Source organism: Rhinoderma darwinii, chromosome 11 (assembly GCF_050947455.1).
Source record: "Rhinoderma darwinii isolate aRhiDar2 chromosome 11, aRhiDar2.hap1, whole genome shotgun sequence".
Lineage (NCBI taxonomy): Eukaryota > Metazoa > Chordata > Amphibia > Anura > Rhinodermatidae > Rhinoderma > Rhinoderma darwinii.
This window is the reverse complement of record NC_134697.1, coordinates 10,509,703-10,531,146: the sequence shown is the minus strand read 5'-3', so window position 1 is coordinate 10,531,146 and position 21,444 is coordinate 10,509,703. Positions and strand designations below refer to the sequence as shown.

The 21,444-nt window shown below is 40.5% G+C and overlaps 1 protein-coding gene across 1 annotated transcript in view; it reads left to right on the top strand.

The window, feature by feature from the left end:
* The first annotated feature begins 201 nt into the window (after positions 1-201).
* Positions 202-21,444, top strand: part of LOC142663864 (putative DBH-like monooxygenase protein 2) — a 38,801-nt gene continuing 17,558 nt past the window's right edge. The window contains exons 1-5 of the mRNA XM_075842696.1: positions 202-501; positions 8,972-9,118; positions 11,717-11,872; positions 18,178-18,261; positions 20,672-20,839. Coding sequence (XP_075698811.1) covers positions 202-501; positions 8,972-9,118; positions 11,717-11,872; positions 18,178-18,261; positions 20,672-20,839 — 855 coding nt within the window. The remainder of the gene's footprint in view (positions 502-8,971; positions 9,119-11,716; positions 11,873-18,177; positions 18,262-20,671; positions 20,840-21,444) is intronic.

The following is a 21,444-nucleotide window of genomic DNA, read 5'->3' as shown; positions in this document are numbered from 1 at the left end:
ATCATAAACTGAAATACAATATTCTGGCACCTTAAGCCTTGATAAGATAACACTGGGATTCAATAACACCAACACAGGAAAGAGGAATGAAATATACACCTCAAAAGGAATCCTATAAAACGTCACTGACCTTTATTAATGAAGAGGCCCATCAAGGTTTTATCACCATGCCCTGTGTCGACCCAACAAGAGCTTCTTACCATGGAGACTAGGAAAGGTTCCATGTGGAGGATAATTTGTCTGCTTCTGGCTTGGGTTCTTCATGTTCTAGGATCACGGGGACCTCTTGATTTAGAACATTCCAGGGAGATACAATCTGATGAACGAGATGACATTGTACTTTTGGAATGGGGATACGACCGAGAGGTCCAGGAGATTGCTATGGAAATACAGACACCCTTGGCCTACTCCGTGGCTCTGGGTTTGAGCCCTGACAGATCTCTGAATAAGTCTGACTTTGTCGTAGCAGGATGGAACAAAGACAATGAAACATATTTTTATGTAAGTCTAAAATCAAAACAATGTCCTTCTACTAGGTAAGAAATTATGTTTATGTTTCACATTAATGTATAGATGAATTTCAAAAGTGGATATTTACATTCATACTCGTGTTCAAGGAGGCTGTAAAGGATCTGCCAGGCACAGCTTCGGGGTTAACTCCCAGAACTAATCAGTCAGCACCTGAGAATACATCCCTGAGACTGACTCCTGCTTCCACCATTCAGGCTGGCAGGCTTAGGAGTGGGAGAGCCTATCGTAACCTGGCCAGACTGAGCTAGCTCCCGCCCTCGGTCTATTTAAGCCTGCACTTCCTGTCCCTCGGTGCTTGTGATTCTTTCCTTGTGGTTTCCTGGCCCAGCTACAGCTCCTGCTATTTTTGATCCTGCTCCATACAGACCCTGGCTTAGCGACTACTCTCCTGCTTTTCGTTTTGTACCTCGCACACTCCTGGCTTGACTCGGCTCGTTCACCACTCTGGTTGCTCACGGTGTTGCCGTGGGCAACGGCCCCTTTTCCTTTCTTGTGTTCCTTTGTATGTTTGTCGTGTTTGTCGTGCACTTACTGAGCGCAGGGACCGCTGCCCAGTTGTACCCCGTCGCCTAGGGCGGGTCGTTGCAAGTAGGCAGGGACAGAGTGGCGGGTAGATTAGGGCTCACTTGTCCGTCTCCCTACCCCCTGCCATTACAGAGGCAGTATTATATATTGTTGTATTGGGAATAGTATTATAGCAGTTGTATATAGGGGCAGTATTATAGTAGTTATATTCTTGTATATGGGGGGGCTGTATTATAGTAGTTATATTCTTGTATATAGGAGCAGTATTACAGTAGTTATATTCTTGTATATAGGGGGCAATATTATAGTAGTTATATTCTTGTATATAGGAGCAGTATTATAGTAGTTATATTCTTGTATATAGGAGACAGTATTATAGTAGTTATATTCTTGTATATAGGAGCAGTATTATAGTAGTTATATTCTTGTATATAGGGGACAGTATTATAGTAGTTATATTCTTGTATATAGGGAACAGTATTATAGTAGTTATAGTCTGGTATATAGAGGCAGTATTATAGTGGTTATATTCTTGTATATAGGGGGCAGTATTAGAGTAGTTATATTCTTTTATATAGGAGCAGTATTATAGTAGTTATATTGTTGTATATAGGAGCAGTATTATAGTAGTTATATTCTTGTATATATGTGCAGTATTATAGCAATTGTATTCTTGTTATATGGGGCAGTATTATAGTAGTTATATTCCTGTATATAGGAGCAGTATTACAGTAGTTATATTCTTGTATATAGGGGCAGTATTATAGTAGTTCTATTCTTGTATATAGGAGCAGTAATATAGTAGGTATATTCTTGTATATAGGGGCAGTATTATAGCAGTTATATTCTTGTAAATAGGGGCAGTATTATAGTAGTTATATTCTTGTATATAGAGCAGTATTATAGTAGTTATATTCTTGTATATATGGGGGCAGTATTATAGTAGTTATATAATTGTATATAGGGAACAGTATTATAGTAGTTATAGTCTTGTATATAGGGGCAGTATTATAGTGGATATATTCTTGTATATAGGGGCAGTATTATAGTTGTCATATTCTTGTATATAGGTGCAGTATTACAGTAGTTATATTTTTGTATATAGGGGGCAGTAATATAGTAGTTATATTCTTGTATATAGGAACAGTATTATAGTAGTTATATTCTTGTATATAGGAGCAGTATTATAATAGTCATATTCTTGTATATAGGTGCAGTATTATAGTAGTTATATTCTTGTTTATAGGAGGCAGTATTATAGTAGTTATATTAGTGGAAATAGGGGATAGTATTATAGTAGATATGTTCTTGTATATAGGAGCAGTATTATAGTAGTTATATTCCTGTATATAGGAGCAGTATTACAGTAGTTATATTCTTGTATATAGGGGCAGTATTATAGTAGTTATATTATTGTATATAGGGGGCAGTATTATAGTAGTTATATTCTTGTATATAGGGGCAGTATTATAGTAGTTATATTCTTGTATATAGGGGCAGTATTATAGTAGTTATATTCTTGTATATAGGGGGCAGTATTATAGTAGTTATATTCTTGTATATAGGGGCAGTATTATATTAGTCATATTCTTGTATATAGGAGCAGTATTATAGTAGTTATATTCTTGTATATAGGGTCAGTTTTATAGTAGTTCTATTCTTGTATATAGGGGCAGTATTATAGCAGTTGTTTTCTTGTATATAGGGGGCAGTATTATATTAGTTATATTCCTGTACATAGGGGGCAGTATTATAGTAGTTATAATCTTGTATATAGGAGCAGTATTATAGTAGTTATATTCTTTTATATAGGATCAGTAATATAGTAGGTATATTCTTGTATATAGGGGCAGTATTATAGCAGTTATATTCTTGTAAATAGCGGCAGTATTATAGTAGTTATATTCTTGTATATAGGGAACAGTATTATAGTAGTTATATTATTGTATATAGTGGACAGTATTATAGTAGTTATAGTCTTGTATATAGGGGCAGTATTATAGTGGTTATTTTATTGTATATAGGGGGCAGTATTATAGTAGTTATATTCTTCCATATAGGGGGCAGTATTATTGTAGTTATATTCTTGTATATAAGAGCAGGATTATAGTAGTTATATTCTTGTATATAGGGGGGCAGTATTATAGTAGTTATATTCTTGTATATAGGGAACAGTATTATAGTAGTTATATTCTTGTGTATAGGGGGCAGTATTATAGTAGTTATATTCTTGTATATAGGGGGCAGAATTATTGTAGTTATATTCTTGTATATAGGGAACAGTATTATAGTAGTTATATTCTTGTGTATAGGGGGCAGTATTATAGTAGTTATATTCTTGCATATAGGGGCAGTATTATAGTAGTTATATTCTTGTATATAGGGGGCAGAATTATTGTAGTTATATTCTTGTATATAGGGGGCAGTATTATATTAGTTATATTTTTGTATACAGGAGCAGTATTATATTAGTTATATTCTTGTATATAGGGGGCAGTATTAGGGCATGACCAGACTTGGAGTATTTCTGCGGACACTGTCCGCATCAATGCCGCACAGAATCTGTGTTGCAGATTCTGTTGCGGCTTTGCCTAGAATGGGCATTAAATTGATGCGGACTAGCCGTTGCGTATTGAGGGGAAGAGGGCTTCCCCTCTCTCTATCAGTGCAGGATAGAGAGAAGGGACAGCACTTTCCCTAGTAAAAGTAAAAGAAATTAATACTTACCGGCCGTTGTCTTGGTGACGCGTCCCTCTTTCGACATCCAGACAGTATTATAGTAGTTACATTCTTGTATTTCGGGGAAGTATTATTTTAGTTATTTTTTGTATATAGGGGGCAGTATTATAGTAGTTATATTCTTTATATAGGGAGCAGTATTCTAGTAGTTATATTCTTGTATATAGGGGCAGTATTATAGTAGTTATATTCTTGTGTGTATAGGGGCAATATTATAGTAGTTATATTCTTGTATGTAGGGGAAGTATTATTTTAGTTATTTTTTGGTATATAGTGGGCAGTATTATAGTAGTTATATACTTGTATAAAAGGGGAGTATTATAGATTATAGTAGTTATGTTCTTGTATTTCAGGGAAGTATTATTTTAGTTATTTTCTTGTATAGAGGAGCATTATTATAGTAGATATATTCTTGTATATAGAGGCAGTATTATAGTAGTTATATTCTTGTATATAGGGGCAGTATTATAGTAGTTATATTCTTGTATATAGGGGCAGTATTATAGTAGTTATATTCTTGTATATAGGAGCAGTATTATAGTAGTTATATTCTTGTATATAGGGGCAGTATTATAGTAATTCTATTCTTGTATATAGGGGGCAATATTATAGTAGTTATATTCTTGTATATAGGGGCAGTATTATAGTAGTTATATTCTTGTATATAAGAGCAGTATTATAGTAGTTATATTCTTGTATATAGGGGCAGTATTATAGTAATTCTATTCTTGTATATAGCGGGCAGTATTATAGTAGTTATATTCTTGTATATAGGAGAAGTATTATTGTAGTTATATTCTTGTATATAGGGGCAGTATTATAAGGTTATATTCTTGTATATAGGGGCAGTATTATAGTAGTTATATTCTTGTATATAGGAGCAGTATTATTGTAGTTATATTCTTGCATATAGGGGCAGTATTTTAGTAGTTATAGTCTTGTATATAGGGGCAGTATTATAGTAGTTATATTCTTGTATATAGGAGAAGTATTATAGTAGTTATATTCTTGTATATAGGGGGCAGTATTATAGTAGTTATATTCTTGTATATAGGAGAAGTATTATAGTAGTTATATTCTTGTATATAGGTGGCAGTATTATAGTAGTTATATTCTTGTATATAGAGGGCAGTAATATAGTAGTTATATTCTTGTATATAGGGGCAGTATTATAGTAGTTATATTCTTGTATATAGGTGGCAGTATTATAGTAATTCTATTCTTGTATATAGGGGCAGTAATATAGTAGTTATATTCTTGTATATAGGGGCAGTATTATAGTAGGTATATTCTTGTATATAGGGGCAGTATTATAGTAGTTATATTCTTGTATATAGGAGCAGTATTATTGTAGTTATATTCTTGCATATAGGGGCAGTATTATAGTAGTTATATTCTTGTTTATAGGGGGCAGTATTATAGTAGTTATATTCTTGTACAAAGGTGAAGTAAAATAGTAGTTATATTCTTTTATATATGGGATGTATTATCGTAGTTGTATATGTTTTTGTTTTTTTATAGGCAGCAGTATTATAGTATATAGTCTATGAGTAAATTAAGGACTATAGGTTTAGAAAGTATAGTTTGTAATTGGAATGAGAATTGGCTCAGAAACCGTATCCAGAGAGTTGTGGTTAATGATTCCTACTCTGAATGGTCCCCAGTTAGGCTGGGTTCACACGTGGCGGAATTTCACTTAAATTCCGCTGCGGACACTCCGCAGCGTTAATCCGCAGCGGAGCCGTTTGTCCATTGACTTTCACTTTAATTTAGCAGTGTTCGTTTAGACGAGGCGTAAAATTCCGCTGCGGAGCATAGGCTGCGGAGCGGAATTTTGTGTCCGCAGCATGCTCTGTCTGTTGCGGAGCAGTGGCGGACTCATGGCGGAATTTCTCCATTGACTTCAATGGAGAGTCAAAATTCCGCAATGAAGTCCGCAGATCTTATGTGTGCTGCGGAGCGTATTGTTTTTACTACCATGACATTTCTTCATTCTGGCTGGACCTATGTATTTCTAGGTCTACAGCCAGACTGAGGAAGTCAATGGGGCTCCCGTAATGACGGGAGCGTTGCTAGGAGACGTCTGTAAATAGTCACTGTCCAGGGTGCTGAAAGAGTTAAGCGATCGGCAGTAACTGTTTCTGCACCCGGGACAGTGACTACCGATCTCAATATACATGTATCTGTAAAAAACAGATAAGTTCATACTTACCGAGAACTCCCTGCTTCTGTCTCCAGTCCAGCCTCCCAGGATGACGTTTCAGTCTAAGTGACGGCTGCAGCCAATCACAGGCCAAGCACAGGCTGCAGCGGTCACATGGACTGGTGCGTCATCCAGGGAGGTCGGGCTGGATGCCGAAAGAGGGACGCGTCACCAAGACAACGGCCGGTAAGTATGAAATTCTTTTACTTTCCCTAGGGAAAGTGCTGTCCCTTCTCTCTATCCTGCACTGATAGGGAGAAGGGAAGCACTTTTCCCGCAGTCCGCAGCAGCTAGTCCGCATCAATTTTCTGCACATTTTGTGCAGATCCGCAGCAGAATCTGCAACGCAGATTCTGTGCGGCATTGATGCGGACAGTTGCGGAGGAAATCCGCCACGTGTGGTCATGCCCTTATGTGTGCTGCGGATCCGTCTTGCTTTTTTAACTTGACATTTCTTCATTCTGGCTGGACCTATGTATTTCTAGGTCTACAGCCAGACTGAGGAAGTCAATGGGGCTCCCGTAATGACGGGAGCGTTGCTAGGAGACGTCTGTAAATAGTCACTGTCCAGGGTGCTGAAAGAGTTAAGCGATCGGCAGTAACTGTTTCTGCACCCGGGACAGTGACTACCGATCCCAATATACATGTATCTGTAAAAAAAAATGAAGTTCATACTTACCGAGAACTCCCTGCTTCTGTCTCCAGTCCGGCTTCCCAGGATGACGTTTCAGTCTAAGTGACGGCTGCAGCCAATCACAGGCCAAGCACAGGCTGCAGCGGTCACATGGACTGGCGCGTCATCCAGGGAGGTCGGGCTGGATGCCGAAGGAGGGACGCGTCACCAAGACAACGGGCGGTAAGTATGAATTTCTTTGACTTTCACAAGGGAAAGTGCTGTCCCTTCTCTCTATCCTGCACTGATAGGGAGAAGGGAAGTACTTTTACCGCAGTCCGCAGCAGCTAGTCCGCATCAATTTACTGCACATTTTGTGCAGATCCGCAGCAGAATCTGCAACGCAGATTCTGTGCGGCATTGATGCGGACAGTTGCGGAGGAAATCCGCCACGTGTGGTCATGCCCTAATAAGTGGTGTACCCCAGGGTTCTGTGCTGGGACCCCTATTATTCAACTTATTTATTAATGATATAGAGGATGGGATTAATAGCACTATTTCTATTTTTGCAGATGACACCAAGCTATGTAGTAATGTTCAGTCTATGGAAGATGTTCGTGAATTACAAGCTGATTTGAACAAACTGAGTGTTTGGGCGTCTACTTGGCAAATGAGGTTTAATGTAGATAAATGTAAAGTTATGCATCTGGGTACCAACAACCTGCATGCATCATATGTCCTAGGGGGAGCTACACTGGCGAATTCACTTGTTGAGAAGGATCTGGGTGTTCTTGTAAATAATAAACTCAATAACAGCATGCAGTGTCAATCAGCTGCTTCAAAGGCCAGCAGGATATTGTCGTGTATTATAGAGGCCTGGACTCGCGAGACAAGGATATAATATTACCACTTTACAAAGCATTAGTGAGGCCTCATCTAGAATATGCAGTTCATAGAAAGGAGGGAAAAATACAAAGAAGAACAACTAAACTAATTAGGGGCATGGAGAATCTAAGCTATAAGGAAAGATTAAAAGAATAAAACCTATTTAGCCTTGAAAATAGATGACTAAGGGAGGACATGATTAATTTATATAAATATATTAATGTAAAACCCCCTAAAAAAAAAGGTTCAAGCTGCAGAGGCGACAAACCTTCTTTACTGTGAGAACTGTGAATCTATGGAATAGTCACCGCAGGAGCCGTCACAGCAGGGACAGGAGATGCTGCAAAAAGGACGAGATCATTTCATAGAACAAAAAAATATCAGCTCCTATGTCAATGTGTAGAATTTTTTTTGATCCCTTCCCTTTTTCCAATCTGTATATACTTCTGCAGCAATTCCGCAGAAACTAGCAGAAATTCCGCTGCAGAAAAAAAGTACCATTTCCTGCATTTTTGCTGCAGAAAATGGTGCGTATTTTGCTGCGTTTTTCTCAGTGTTGCGAGATGGTGACGTCTCCTCTGAAAAAACGCAGCATTTCTGTCCACTTTCCGCAGCAGGAATTGACATGCTGCAGTACGAGAAATACGCACCGCAGGTCAAAATGTCTGGTCTGAAATTTTACGCAGCGTCTGGATGAGATTTGGTAAATCCCACTCACTTTGCCACTACTGTATTCTGCGCAATTCCGTTAAGTGTGGACAAGCCCTAATACAGTAGCAGCAGAGTGGATTAGATGTGAACCATTCTCATGCGTAAATGATTAGTGGGGAAAAAAAGCTCAGAAATTGACCTGCGGTGCAGTTTTTTATTCCGCAGCATGTCAATTGTATTTGCGTAAACGCTGCTTATTTGTTTCGGGTTTTCACCATTTAATTCAATGGGGAGGTAAATCCCGCAACAAATAACAGATGTTATGTAAAAACGCAATTTAGAAAAAATCTAAATCTTATACTTTGCCAGAATTCTGTTTCTTGGTCCAGGCCGGCCTCCTGGGATGACGTTTCATCCCATGTGACCGCTGCAGCCAATCACAGACTGCAGCAGTCATATGGGATAAAATGTCATCCCAGGGCTGCACTGTAGCGATGCTTTGTAGCACTATATACAAGGGGGGGGGGAGGAGCGCTGTGTGGCACTATATACAAGGAAGGGAGTGCTGTGTGGCACTATATATAAGGAAGGGAGCGCTGTGTGGCACTATATATAAGGAAGGGAGCGCTGTGTGTTCTGTAACCTCAAGTGATCGTCTCTCAGCATGAACGGGGTTGTCTCCCAGATTTCCAGGTCTTCCTTTGAACATGAATTTCTATAATCCCTACAACCCTAACCAAAAAGATTTGTGGTTCAAGAGATCAAGGAAGGTGATAATTCATGTGCGAGCTGTAACTCTTTCCCTTTTTACCGTCCTATTACAGGATGCTCATATAGAAGGGGATTGGCCTCCGGTGAAGGACAAGTCACAGGACTATGTACTGCTGAACCTGAGCCGCAATGATACTCACACCATTTTGAGAGTGTGGCGTAAATGGTTCACATGCGACCATCGTGATCATGAAATTGAGGTAAGTGTATATTCCCCATTTATGGTGGAACAGGCTATACAAAGCGTCATGTTCCCCGATACTGATGACATCCATGTATAACTATTATGTGCGCAGAAATTATAGAACATTTTCCATATCTTATATAAAAAAATAATGAGAGGTTCTTAGACCATAGGTTCACCTTTAATTATCATTTTACATTTATAGATTTAATCTAGATAAAAAGTTTACATACTGTATGTACATTACATGTTGTACTTATCCTGAGGAAGTCCATTTACATTCACAATTCTGCGGGTTGTTATTGGAAACAGTTTACAAGGTTGTTGTCAGACACTCCCTTGACAGCTAAGCTTCCACAGTACCAGTTAGCTTTTTCGTTATCAGTTTACTCAGTGTAATGACTATACTTCCCAGATTAGAAATCAACAAGTTCTTTACAGATTTTGAACAAGCAGAGGAGGCTGGGAGCTTTCAGCTATGAAGCCAGCATAATTATGACTGCAGCTCTGGAGTATAATTCAGGATTTAATTTAGGATCAGCACAAGATAAGTAATGTTCATGTATGTAAACAGTGACTCCACCAGCAGAATAGTGAGTGCAGCTCTGGAGTATAATACAGGATGTAACTCAGGATCAGTACAGGATAAGTAATGTAATGTATGTACACAGTGACTCCACCAACAGAATAGTGAGTGCAGCTCTGGAGTATAATACATGATGTAACTCAGGATCAGTACAGGATAAGTAATGTAATGTATGTACACAGTGACTCCACCAGCAGAATAGTGAGTGCAGCTCTGGACTATAATACATGATGTAACTCAGGATCAGTACAGGATAAGTAATGTAATGTATGTACACAGTGACTCCACCAGCAGAATAGTGAGTGCAGCTCTGGACTATAATACAGGATGTAACTCAGTATCAGTACAGGATAAGTAATGTAATGTATGTACACAGTGACTCCACCAGCAGAATAGAGAGTACAGCTCTGGAGTATAATACAGAATGTAACTCAGGATCAGTACGGGATAAGTAATGTAATGTATGTACACAGTGACTCCACCAGTACAATAGTGAGTGCAGCTCTGGAGTATAATACATGATGTAACTCAGGATCAGTACAGGATAAGTAATGTAATGTATGTACACAGTGACTCCACCAGCAGAATAGTGAGTGCAGCTCTGGAGTCTAATACAGGATGTAACTCGGGATCAGTACAGGATAAGTAATGTAATGTATGTACACAGTGACTCCACCAGCAGAATAGAGTACAGCTCTGGAGTCTAATACAGGATGTAACTCAGGATCAGTACAGGATAAGTAATGTAATGTATGTACACAGTGACTCCACCAGCAGAATAGTGAGTGCAGCTCTGGAGTATAATACATGATGTAACTCAGGATCAGTACAGGATAAGTAATGTAATGTATGTACACAGTGACTCCACTAGCAGAATAGTGAGTGCAGCTCTGGAGCATAATACAGGCTGTAACTCAGGATCAGTACAGGATAAATAATGTAATGTATGTACACAGTGACTCCACCAGCAGAATAGTGAGTGCAGCTCTGGAGTATAATACAGGATATAACTCAGGATCAGTACAGGATAAGTAATGTAATGTATGTACACAGTGATTCCACCAGCAGAATAGTGAGTGCAGCTCTGGAGTATAATACAGGATGTTACTCGGGATCAGTACAGGATAAATAATGTAATGTATGTACACAGTGACTCCACCAGCAGAATAGTGAGTGCAGCTCTGGAGTATAATACAGGATGTAACTCAGGATCAGTACAGGATAAGTAATGTAATGTATGTACACAGTGACTCCACCAGAAGAATAGTGAGTGCCGCTCTGGAGTATAATACAGGTGTTACTCAGGATCAGTACAGGATAAATAATGTAAAGTATGTACACAGCGACTCTACATTGTATGCAGATTAATTCTATATGTAAACTGTAAAATTGTGAACACACACTTTAAAGGGGTTTTCCAACATTCAATACAAATTGTGACGTGCAGTAATGTTTCAAAAATCCCTTCTCAATTGAGGCTGGATTTAGATTTGTGTTAAAACAAAGTGTAAGCTTGGCGCCTACTTGTGCCAAGGATGATTAAGGGATGGTTTCACATGTGTACCTTCTTGTCTATAGAGGAGGAGGGCAGCCTGGGAGGGTAACGGAGATAGTTGCGTGACATAATTGGTATTGTGGCTGACTGGCACTGTTATGTGAACACAGTGGATGAATGGTACTGTAATGGTGGCACTGTAGATGAGTGGAACAGTTATGGGTCACTGTGGACAAGTGGCACTGTTATGGGGGCACTTGGACTGTATGGCCCTGTTATGAGGTCTGAATGATACAGCCAGGATTGATTTAGCTGAATTTCCTCTTTACATGTCATGTGAAATAACAATGGAAGTATTTTTTGTGAGTTTTATTCATTATTTGGTCCAGTATATAAAGCAGATTATGCACAATGTGTGAAGTTTATAAAAACTTTTGCCATAGCAAAAAGATGACAGGGTCCTGTATTATATAAACCCACCATAATGTATTGTATATATTTCTTAATTCACAATCTGATTGTATTCTGTCTAGAATGACACTGTGAGAGTGATGGTTGTCATTGGGGACAGCGAAAAATTGGAGCTAACAGAAGATCACACATTCCGAAAATCCATCTTTTTCCTGGAAATTCTGGAGCATGTGGCATTTCCGGATATATTGTTGTCCCATGATTTCAAGCTGAACGATGTAAGGAATAGAAAAGTTCTTCCTAGGTCATAAAATTATTACTTGGTTGTCATATTGTATAAAACATATTCTGCAGTGATGAACTCAAATCAATCCCTGTTCTCAACGGAGCTCAATTCTCCACCTCACACACAAGGGGATAATTTACCTGCAAGGCGGTATTTTGGAGTATAGGGAAAAACCTGAGACCCTAGAGGAAGACCATACAAACTCCATGATTGGATTGAAACCCAGGACCCCAGTGTTGCACGGCCACAGAGCTGACCATTGAACTAAAGCATTCAAATAAAGTCTATTATAGATGGAGAGGTGAACGTGATGCACTAAACGGAAAAAAGTATTGGGACACCTCCACATTACACCTACAGGAACTTTAATGACATCCCATTCTAAACCCATAGTTTATTAATATGGAGTTGGTCGCCCCCCCCCCCTTTGCAGTAAAATATCTTCCACTCTTCTGGGAAGACTTTCTACAAGATTTTGGGGTGTCTGCAGAAATTTTTGTCCATTCGTGCAAAGAGCATTTGTGAGGTCAGACACTAATGATTGGGGAGGGGGCCTGGCTCATAATTTCCATTCATGTTCATCCCAAAGGTGTTGGATGGGGTTGAGGTCAGGTCTCTGTGCGGCCAGTCAAGTTCTTCCATCCCAAAATCCTCCAACCAGCCGACCAACCAGCCGACCTACCAGCCGACCAACTAGCCGACCAACCAGAAGACCAACCAGTCGACCAACCAGCCGACCAGCCAGCCAACCAACCAACCGACCAACCAACCAACCGACCAACCAGCCAGCCGACCAACCAACCAGCCGTGTCTTTATGGAGCTTGTGCACTGGGGCGCAGTCATGAGGAACAGAAACGGGCCGAACCCCAAACTGTTCCCACAAAGTTGGAAGCTACAATTGTCCACAATGTCTTGTGTGCTGAAGAATTAAGATTTCCCTTCACTGGAACTAAGAGGCCGACCCCTGAAAAACACCCCCAAAGCATTACCCTCCCCCACCAAACTTTAAAGCTGGCACACTGCAGCCAGGCGGGTAACGCTCTCCTGGCATTCAAACCCAGACTCATCATCAGACCACCAGATAGAGAAGCGTCACTCCACAGAACACGTCATATAGAGAAGCGTCACTCCACAGAACATGTCACACAGAGAAGCGTCACTACACAGAACACTTCATATAGAGAAGCGTCACTCCACAGAACACGATATATAGAGAAGCGTCACTCCACAGAACACGTCATATAGAGAAGCTTCACTCCACAGACCACCAGATAGAGAAGCGCCGCTCCACAGAACACGCCAGATAGAGAAGCGTCACTCCACAGAACACGACATAGAGAAGCGTCACTCCACAGAACACGTCATATAGAGAAGCGTCACTCCACAGAACACGTCATATAGAGAAGCGTCACTCCACAGAACATGTCATATAGAGAAGCGTCACTCCACAGAACACGTCAGATAGAGAAGCGTCACTCCACAGTACACGTCACATAGATAAGCGTCACTCCACAGAACACGTCACATAGAGAAGCGTCACTCCACAGAACACGTCACATAGAGAAGCGTCACTCCACAGAACACGTCACATAGAGAAGCGTCACTCCACAGAACACGTCATATAGAGAAGCGTCACTCCACAGAACACGTCATATAGAGAAGCGTCACTCCACAGAACACGCCATATAGAGAAGCGTCACTCCACAGAACACGTCATATAGAGAAGCGTCACTCCACAGAACATGTCACATAGAGAAGCGTCACTCCATAGAACACGTCATATAGAGAAGCGTCACTCCACAGAACACGTCATATAGAGAAGCGTCACTCCACAGAACACGTCACATAGAGAAGCGTCACTCCACAGAACACGTCATATAGAGAAGCGTCACTCCACAGAACACGTCACATAGAGAAGCGTCACTCCACAGAACATGTCATAGAGAAGCGTCACTCCACAGAACACGTCATATAGAGAAGCGTCACTCCACAGAACACGTCACATAGAGAAGCGTCACTCCACAGAACACGTCAGATAGAGAAGCGTCACTCCACAGAACACGTCATATAGAGAAGCGTCACTCCACAGAACACGTCATATAGAGAAGCGTCACTCCACAGAACACGTCACATAGAGAAGCGTCACTCCACAGAACACGTCACATAGAGAAGCGTCACTCCACAGAACACGTCATATAGAGAAGCGTCACTCCACAGAACACGTCACATAGAGAAGCGTCACTCCACAGAACACGTCATATAGAGAAGCGTCACTCCACAGAACACGTCATATAGAGAAGCGTCACTCCACAGAACACGTCACATAGGGAAGCGTCACTCCACAGAACACGTCATATAGAGAAGCGTCACTCCACAGAACACGTCATAGAGAAGCGTCACTCCACAGAACACGTCATATAGAGAAGCGTCACTCCACAGAACACGTCACATAGAGAAGCGTCACTCCACAGAACACGTCACATAGAGAAGCGTCACTCCACAGAACACGTCATATAGAGAAGCGTCACTCCACAGAACACGTCACATAGAGAAGCGTCACTCCACAGAACATGTCATATAGAGAAGCGTCACTCCACAGAACACGTCATATAGAGAAGCGTCACTCCACAGAACACATCATATAGAGAAGCGTCACTCCACAGAACACGTCATATAGAGAAGCGTCACTCCACAGAACACTTCATATAGAGAAGCGTCACTCCACAGAACACTTCATATAGAGAAGCGTCACTCCACAGAACACGTCATATAGAGAAGCGTCACTCCACAGAACACGTCATATAGAGAAGCGTCATTACACAGAACACGTCACATAGAGAAGCGTCACTCCACAGAACACTTCATATAGAGAAGCGTCACTCCACAGAACACGTCATATAGAGAAGCGTCACTCCACAGAACACGTCATATAGAGAAGCGTCACTCCACAGAACACGTCATATAGAGAAGCGTCACTCCACAGAACACGTCATATAGAGAAGCGTCACTCCACAGAACACGTCATATAGAGAAGCGTCACTCCACAGTACACGTCACATAGAGAAGCGTCACTCCACAGAACACGTCACATAGAGAAGTGTCACTCCACAGAACACGTCACATAGAGAAGCGTCACTCCACAGAACACGTCATATAGAGAAGCGTCACTCCACAGAACACGTCACATAGAGAAGCGTCACTCCACAGAACACGTCAGATAGAGAAGCGTCACTCCACAGAACACCTCATATAGAGAAGCGTCACTCCACAGAACACGTCATAGAGAAGCGTCACTCCACAGAACACGTCATATAGAGAAGCGTCACTCCACAGAACACGTCATATAGAGAAGCGTCACTCCACAGAACACGTCACATAGAGAAGCGTCACTCCACAGAACACGTCAGATAGAGAAGCGTCACTCCACAGAACACGTCATATAGAGAAGCGTCACTCCACAGAACACTTCATATAGAGAAGCGTCACTCCACAGAACACTTCATATAGAGAAGCGTCACTCCACAGAACACGTCACATAGAGAAGTGTCACTCCACAGAACATGTCATAGAGAAGCGTCACTCCACAGAACACGTCATATAGAGAAGCATCACTCCACAGAACATGTCATATAGAGAAGCGTCACTCCACAGAACACGTCATATAGAGAAGCGTCACTCCACAGAACACGTCATAGAGAAGCGTCACTCCACAGAACACGTCATAGAGAAGCGTCACTCCACAGAACACGTCACATAGAGAAGCGTCACTCCACAGAACACGTCAGATAGAGAAGCGTCACTCCACAGAACACGTCATATAGAGAAGCGTCACTCCACAGAACACGTCAGATAGAGAAGCGTCACTCCACAGAACACGTCATATAGAGAAGCGTCACTCCACAGAACACGTCATATAGAGAAGCATCACTCCACAGAACACGCCATATAGAGAAGCGTCACTCCACAGAACACGTCATATAGAGAAGCGTCACTCCACAGAACACGTCAGATAGAGAAGCGTCACTCCACAGAACACGTCATATAGAGAAGCGTCACTCCACAGAACACGTCATATAGAGAAGCGTCACTCCACAGAACACGCCATATAGAGAAGCGTCACTCCACAGAACACGCCATATAGAGAAGCGTCACTCCACAGAACACGTCATATAGAGAAGCGTCACTCCACAGAGCACGTCATATAGAGAAGCGTCACTCCACAGAACACGTCACATAGAGAAGCGTCACTCCACAGAACACGCCATAGAGAGAAGCGTCACTCCACAGAACACGTCACATAGAGAAGCGTCACTCCATAAAACACGTCACATAGAGAAGCGTCACTCCACAGAACACGTCATATAGAGAAGCGTCACTCCACAGAACACGTCACATAGAGAAGCGTCACTCCACAGAACACGTCAGATAGAGAAGCGTCACTCCACAGAACACGTCACATAGAGAAGCGTCACTCCACAGAACACGTCATATAGAGAAGCGTCACTCCACAGAACACGTCATATAGAGAAGCGTCACTCCACAGAACACGTCATATAGAGAAGCGTCACTACACAGAACACGTCATATAGAGAAGCGTCACTCCACAGAACACGTCATATAGAGAAGCGTCACTCCACAGAACACGTCATATAGAGAAGCGTCACTCCACAGAACACGTCATATAGAGAAGAGTCACTCCACAGAACACGTCACATAGAGAAGCGTCACTCCACAGAACACGTCACATAGAGAAGCGTCACTCCACAGAACACGTCACATAGAGAAGCGTCACTCCACAGAACACGTCATATAGAGAAGCGTCACTCCACAGAACACGTCATAGAGAAGCGTCACTCCACAGAACACTTTTCGGCACTTGCTCCTCAGCACTCGGCCCCCGCTCTGTAACTTTACGTGGTCTGCACTTCGTGGCTGAGTTGCGGCGGTTCCTTCCACTTTACAATACTATCACTCAGAGTTGATGGTGGAATATCTAGGAGGGAAGACATTTCCGGAACTGACTTGTTACAACAGTGATGTCCTATTACAGGACCGCGCCGGAATTCGGTGATCTCTTTACAACGATCCGTTCTACCACTAATGTCTGTAAAGTGACTGCAGGGCGAGTGCCGGATGTTATACACCTGGGGGAATTGGACTGAACGAAACACCGGAATAACTCTCAATGACTCTCACCGGAATAACTCTCAGTTATTCAATGACTAAGAGGTGTCCAAATACTTTTGTCCATATTGCATATTTTGAGAGTTATTGGATCCTAATTGGATAAGCACAATAGGTTGTATATCAATAGTGTTATTTTTACAGTGTGCCACTGAATATGACACTTTATCAACTGGTCACAACAGAAGGAACCTATATCATGTTATGGACGTTCTTTTAGCTTTGTAATGAAATTTGCCACCACGGTCATGTGACGGGACGAGTCTTCACCACAGACGAAACATCACAATGGCATTGTAAACAAAGAATATAATTGTCCTAATGTGGGCCCCATCATAGACAGAGTGATTCATGAGCCCTTTAATAAATGTTGCATCATAAAGTATTCAGAGATGATAAGAAGATCGTTAGATGATCTGAGACTCTTATGTTCCAAGAACAAGTCATGCCTACAGCACTATGGCACCAGAAAACCCAATTTTGTAGACCCCAACCCACAGGAGGTGCCTTATTGGCCTAAACCAACCTGAATTTTAACGAAAGACTAAAACATTCGGAAGTGGCTTTGGCATACTAAGATATTCCCCCATTCACATGCACCTGTGACTTGACTGAATGGTGGTTGGAGGTAGTGCCATCACAATTTATCAATGGGAGAAGGTGGGGGGGTATTTTTGGATCCCACTGACAACAACGTAAATGGTAGGCTATAAAACATTAGAAGATTCCCAATATAAATTTGTTATAAATTCTATATGGGCCACTCTTGGTAATAACTGCTTCCAGGAAAGCTTGGGAACAACTAACATGGCAAAGTATACAATTTTTGGACAACCAAAATGGCACCATTACATCTCCAACAGGAGTCATTCATCTCCCATAGTGCCCTGAATGGTAAATTTGCAGAATTATACTCAAAAGTTCTATAAACTCTAGAAGAAAATTCCAGTTTAGTTGAGTCCCTACTTTTCTATACTAATAGAGGACTTGATTTTTGGAATATTTTGGCAAATCTTCCAGGAGACCATTGCAGCATATAGCCAGATGCTTTACATGAACTCTTAGTTCAGCGTTATATTCTGAATATGTCTTTCATTTCTTCTTCCTACTAGTTTCCTCTTTCAGACGAAGACACGACTTATGCCTGTACGTTCCGTCCGATGCCCAGGGTGTCCAAGAAACATCATATTATAAGGGTAAGCCTGTGCTATATCCCATGTCTCAATAAATACAAAAACCTAGCAAACAGCTACTCTGTTTCCGTAACTCCCGACCACCTATTCAGGAAGTGGCCGGGAGGCAGCGGGAGCCGAGCAAGGTAGAACGGAGTTTAGGGGCCCCGTTCTAGAGATATGTGGTGGGACCCACATCTATTGGACATTTATGGCATATCCTGTGCATTTGCCATAAATGTCCAAGATGGGAATACCCCTCGAAGATCTGCCCCTGGCAGGAATGAGTAGTAGCAGAGAGATGGCAGACCTGGGGGACTTCATTAGGCACCTAGACTGCCATGATAACCATTGGCACCCCACAATCGCATTACAATGGGGGAGATGAGCTGATAGAGGGAGATTCCCCCTCTTTCTAACAGCTTAGATATTGCGTTTGCTATTGACCCCGGCATCTAAGTGGTTAAACGGCTGGAAAGGTAACATACAGCTGACACCTGCTGAGTATGGAGCGGGTTTAGCATGTGAGCATGTTCCATACTCACCATTGGCGGCTGTGACGTACAGTTACGTCACTTGTCGCCAAAGTGTTAATAACCAATTATACATGGACAGTCGGGTCTGCCAGATTCAGAGCTGCTATTATTAGTGGCTCTCCCTTTTGGCTCATAGAAGGGGGTTCCTAGTGATGGATTCACGTCTATGACTCCATATGGGCACATGCACAAGGGTTATCTACTAGATAAATCATTATTAGTCATGATCCAGGAGAGATTTGTCTCAGCCTATCTGAACGCTATCTGTTTAACACATTAGGGCAATCGCTTTGTATGAATATTTTTGTATCCCTATTGTAGGTTTATTTGGAAGTCCAACCTTGGATTTGAAGTCAAAATCTAGCATCTTTGCTCTGTATCTTCTTTATACTACTGTAGTATCCAATAGTCGAGTCCGGCTGCAGCAGATACTGAGGTGTTGATGAGCCAATTAGAGCCAAAACATAATTATTTGACTCCAAATACTAAGTAGAAAGACATGATACAAAATAACTAAGTAGAGAAACATAATAAAAAATAACTAAGTAGAGAAACATAATAAAAAATAACTAAGTAGAGAAACAATAAAAAATAACTAAGTAGAGAAACATAATAAAAAATAACTAAGTAGAGAAACATAAAAAATATAACTAAGCAGGGAAACATAATAAAAAAATAACTAAGTAGAGAAACATAATAAAAAATAACTAAGTAGAGAAACAATAAAAAATAACTAAGAGAAACATAATAAAAAATAACTAAGTAGAGAAACATAAAAAATATAACTAAGTAGAGAAACATAATAAAAAAATAACTAAGTAGAGAAACATAATAAAAAATAACTAAGTAGAGAAACATAAAAAAAATAACTAAGTAGAGAAACATAATAAAAAATAACTAAGTAGAGAAACATAATAAAAAAATAACTAAGTAGAGAAACATAATAAAAATAACTAAGTAGAGACACATAATAATTTTTTTTACTAAATACAGAAACATAATAAAAAATAACTAAGTAGAGAAACATAATAAAAAAATAACTAAGTAGACATAATAATTTTTTTTTACTAAGTACAGAAACATAATAAAAAATAACTAAGTAGAGAAACATAAAAAAAATAACTAAGTAGAGAAACATAATAAAAAATAACTAAGTAGAGAAACATAAAAAATATAACTAAGTAGAGAAACATAAAAAAATAACTAAATACAGAAACATAATAAAAAATAACTAAGTAGAGAAACATAATAAAAATAACTAAGTAGAGAAACATAATAAAAATAACTAAGTAGAGAAACATAATAACATTTTTTACTAAATACAGAAACATAATAAAAAATAACTAAGTAGAGAAACATACTAATAATTGATGAATACATCAGCAGCTTGTTGATCGTTTCTTATTTTTTGCTTTTGAATGCACAGAATAAATACAAATTGCCAATGCTGGATCTTGCCTTTAAAGCCTATCAACATTTGCTACACAATTCCCCCTCAATCCTTCCTCTAGTACAAATTCACCTTTTCCTAGTGATTTTGCTTCTTTTGTATTCTGAACTTGGCTGATTCCTTGTAGATGTAGTCTAATGTATAGCATATAGCTCTTCCAGTGACCAGCACAGTGCACAATCCTATGTACAGGAATGGTGGTAACCCAGAAGAGGTTAGTAGGCAACCTGAACTGGCACCGGCTGCAGAATACAGTAAAGGGGATCTGTGAGAACAATAGTTTCTATAAAGGGGGGCAATGCTAAACTAAGTGCATACAATGACTACGGTGACTGCAGTGGAGTTACCCTTTAATTCATGTTAGACGGTTCATAGAGAGTCTATAAATGTGTGACTCCTTTTTATCATTACTATATGTTATATACAGCTATTCTTTTATCTAATACAGTACGAGATTATTTCAGACCCCGATACTGTGGGGATAGTGCACCACATCCTGATATATATTTGTGGGAACACCACCATCCCCACATCAGATGTTGGACCTTGCTATGGCAGTGATTCCAGATATTCCCAGTGCATGACTGCTACGTTTGGTTGGGCTGTGGGTGGAGAGGTAAGTAGGAAACATAAGTTTTAAGAAATTAATCTAACACAGTCTCATCAAAATCACGACCTTGGTCTTTATGAACTGTGTTGGTTCAGAGCGCACAAGATTGAAAAAGGTGCACGAATAGGGTCCCAACCCAATTGTATATAGAAAAGTATCCGGCACACAAATGTGGTTCAATTTTGCGATTTTATTAAATTCGATGCCATGGGCAATGTGCGTGCAACGTTTCGGTTCAACGACCTTCGTCAGGCACTAGATCCCACTTGGCGTATGATTCTTGAATTATATCGATTATATGATTCTTGAATTATATCGTGCTGCAGTCAGTATGGCGGCTTGCCGCTTAGTTTTGGTGCCAAAACTAAGCGGCAAGCCGCCATACTGACTGCAGCACGATATAATTCAAGAATCATACGCCAAGTGGGATCTAGTGCCTGACGAAGGTCGTTGAACCGAAACGTTGCACGCACATTGCCCATGGCATCGAATTTAATAAAATCGCAAAATTGAACCACATTTGTGTGCCGGATACTTTTCTATATTGGTCTTTATGAAGTTACAGATGCAGAATAGCAATAACATAGCATATTTGTATGTTTTTTCAGAAG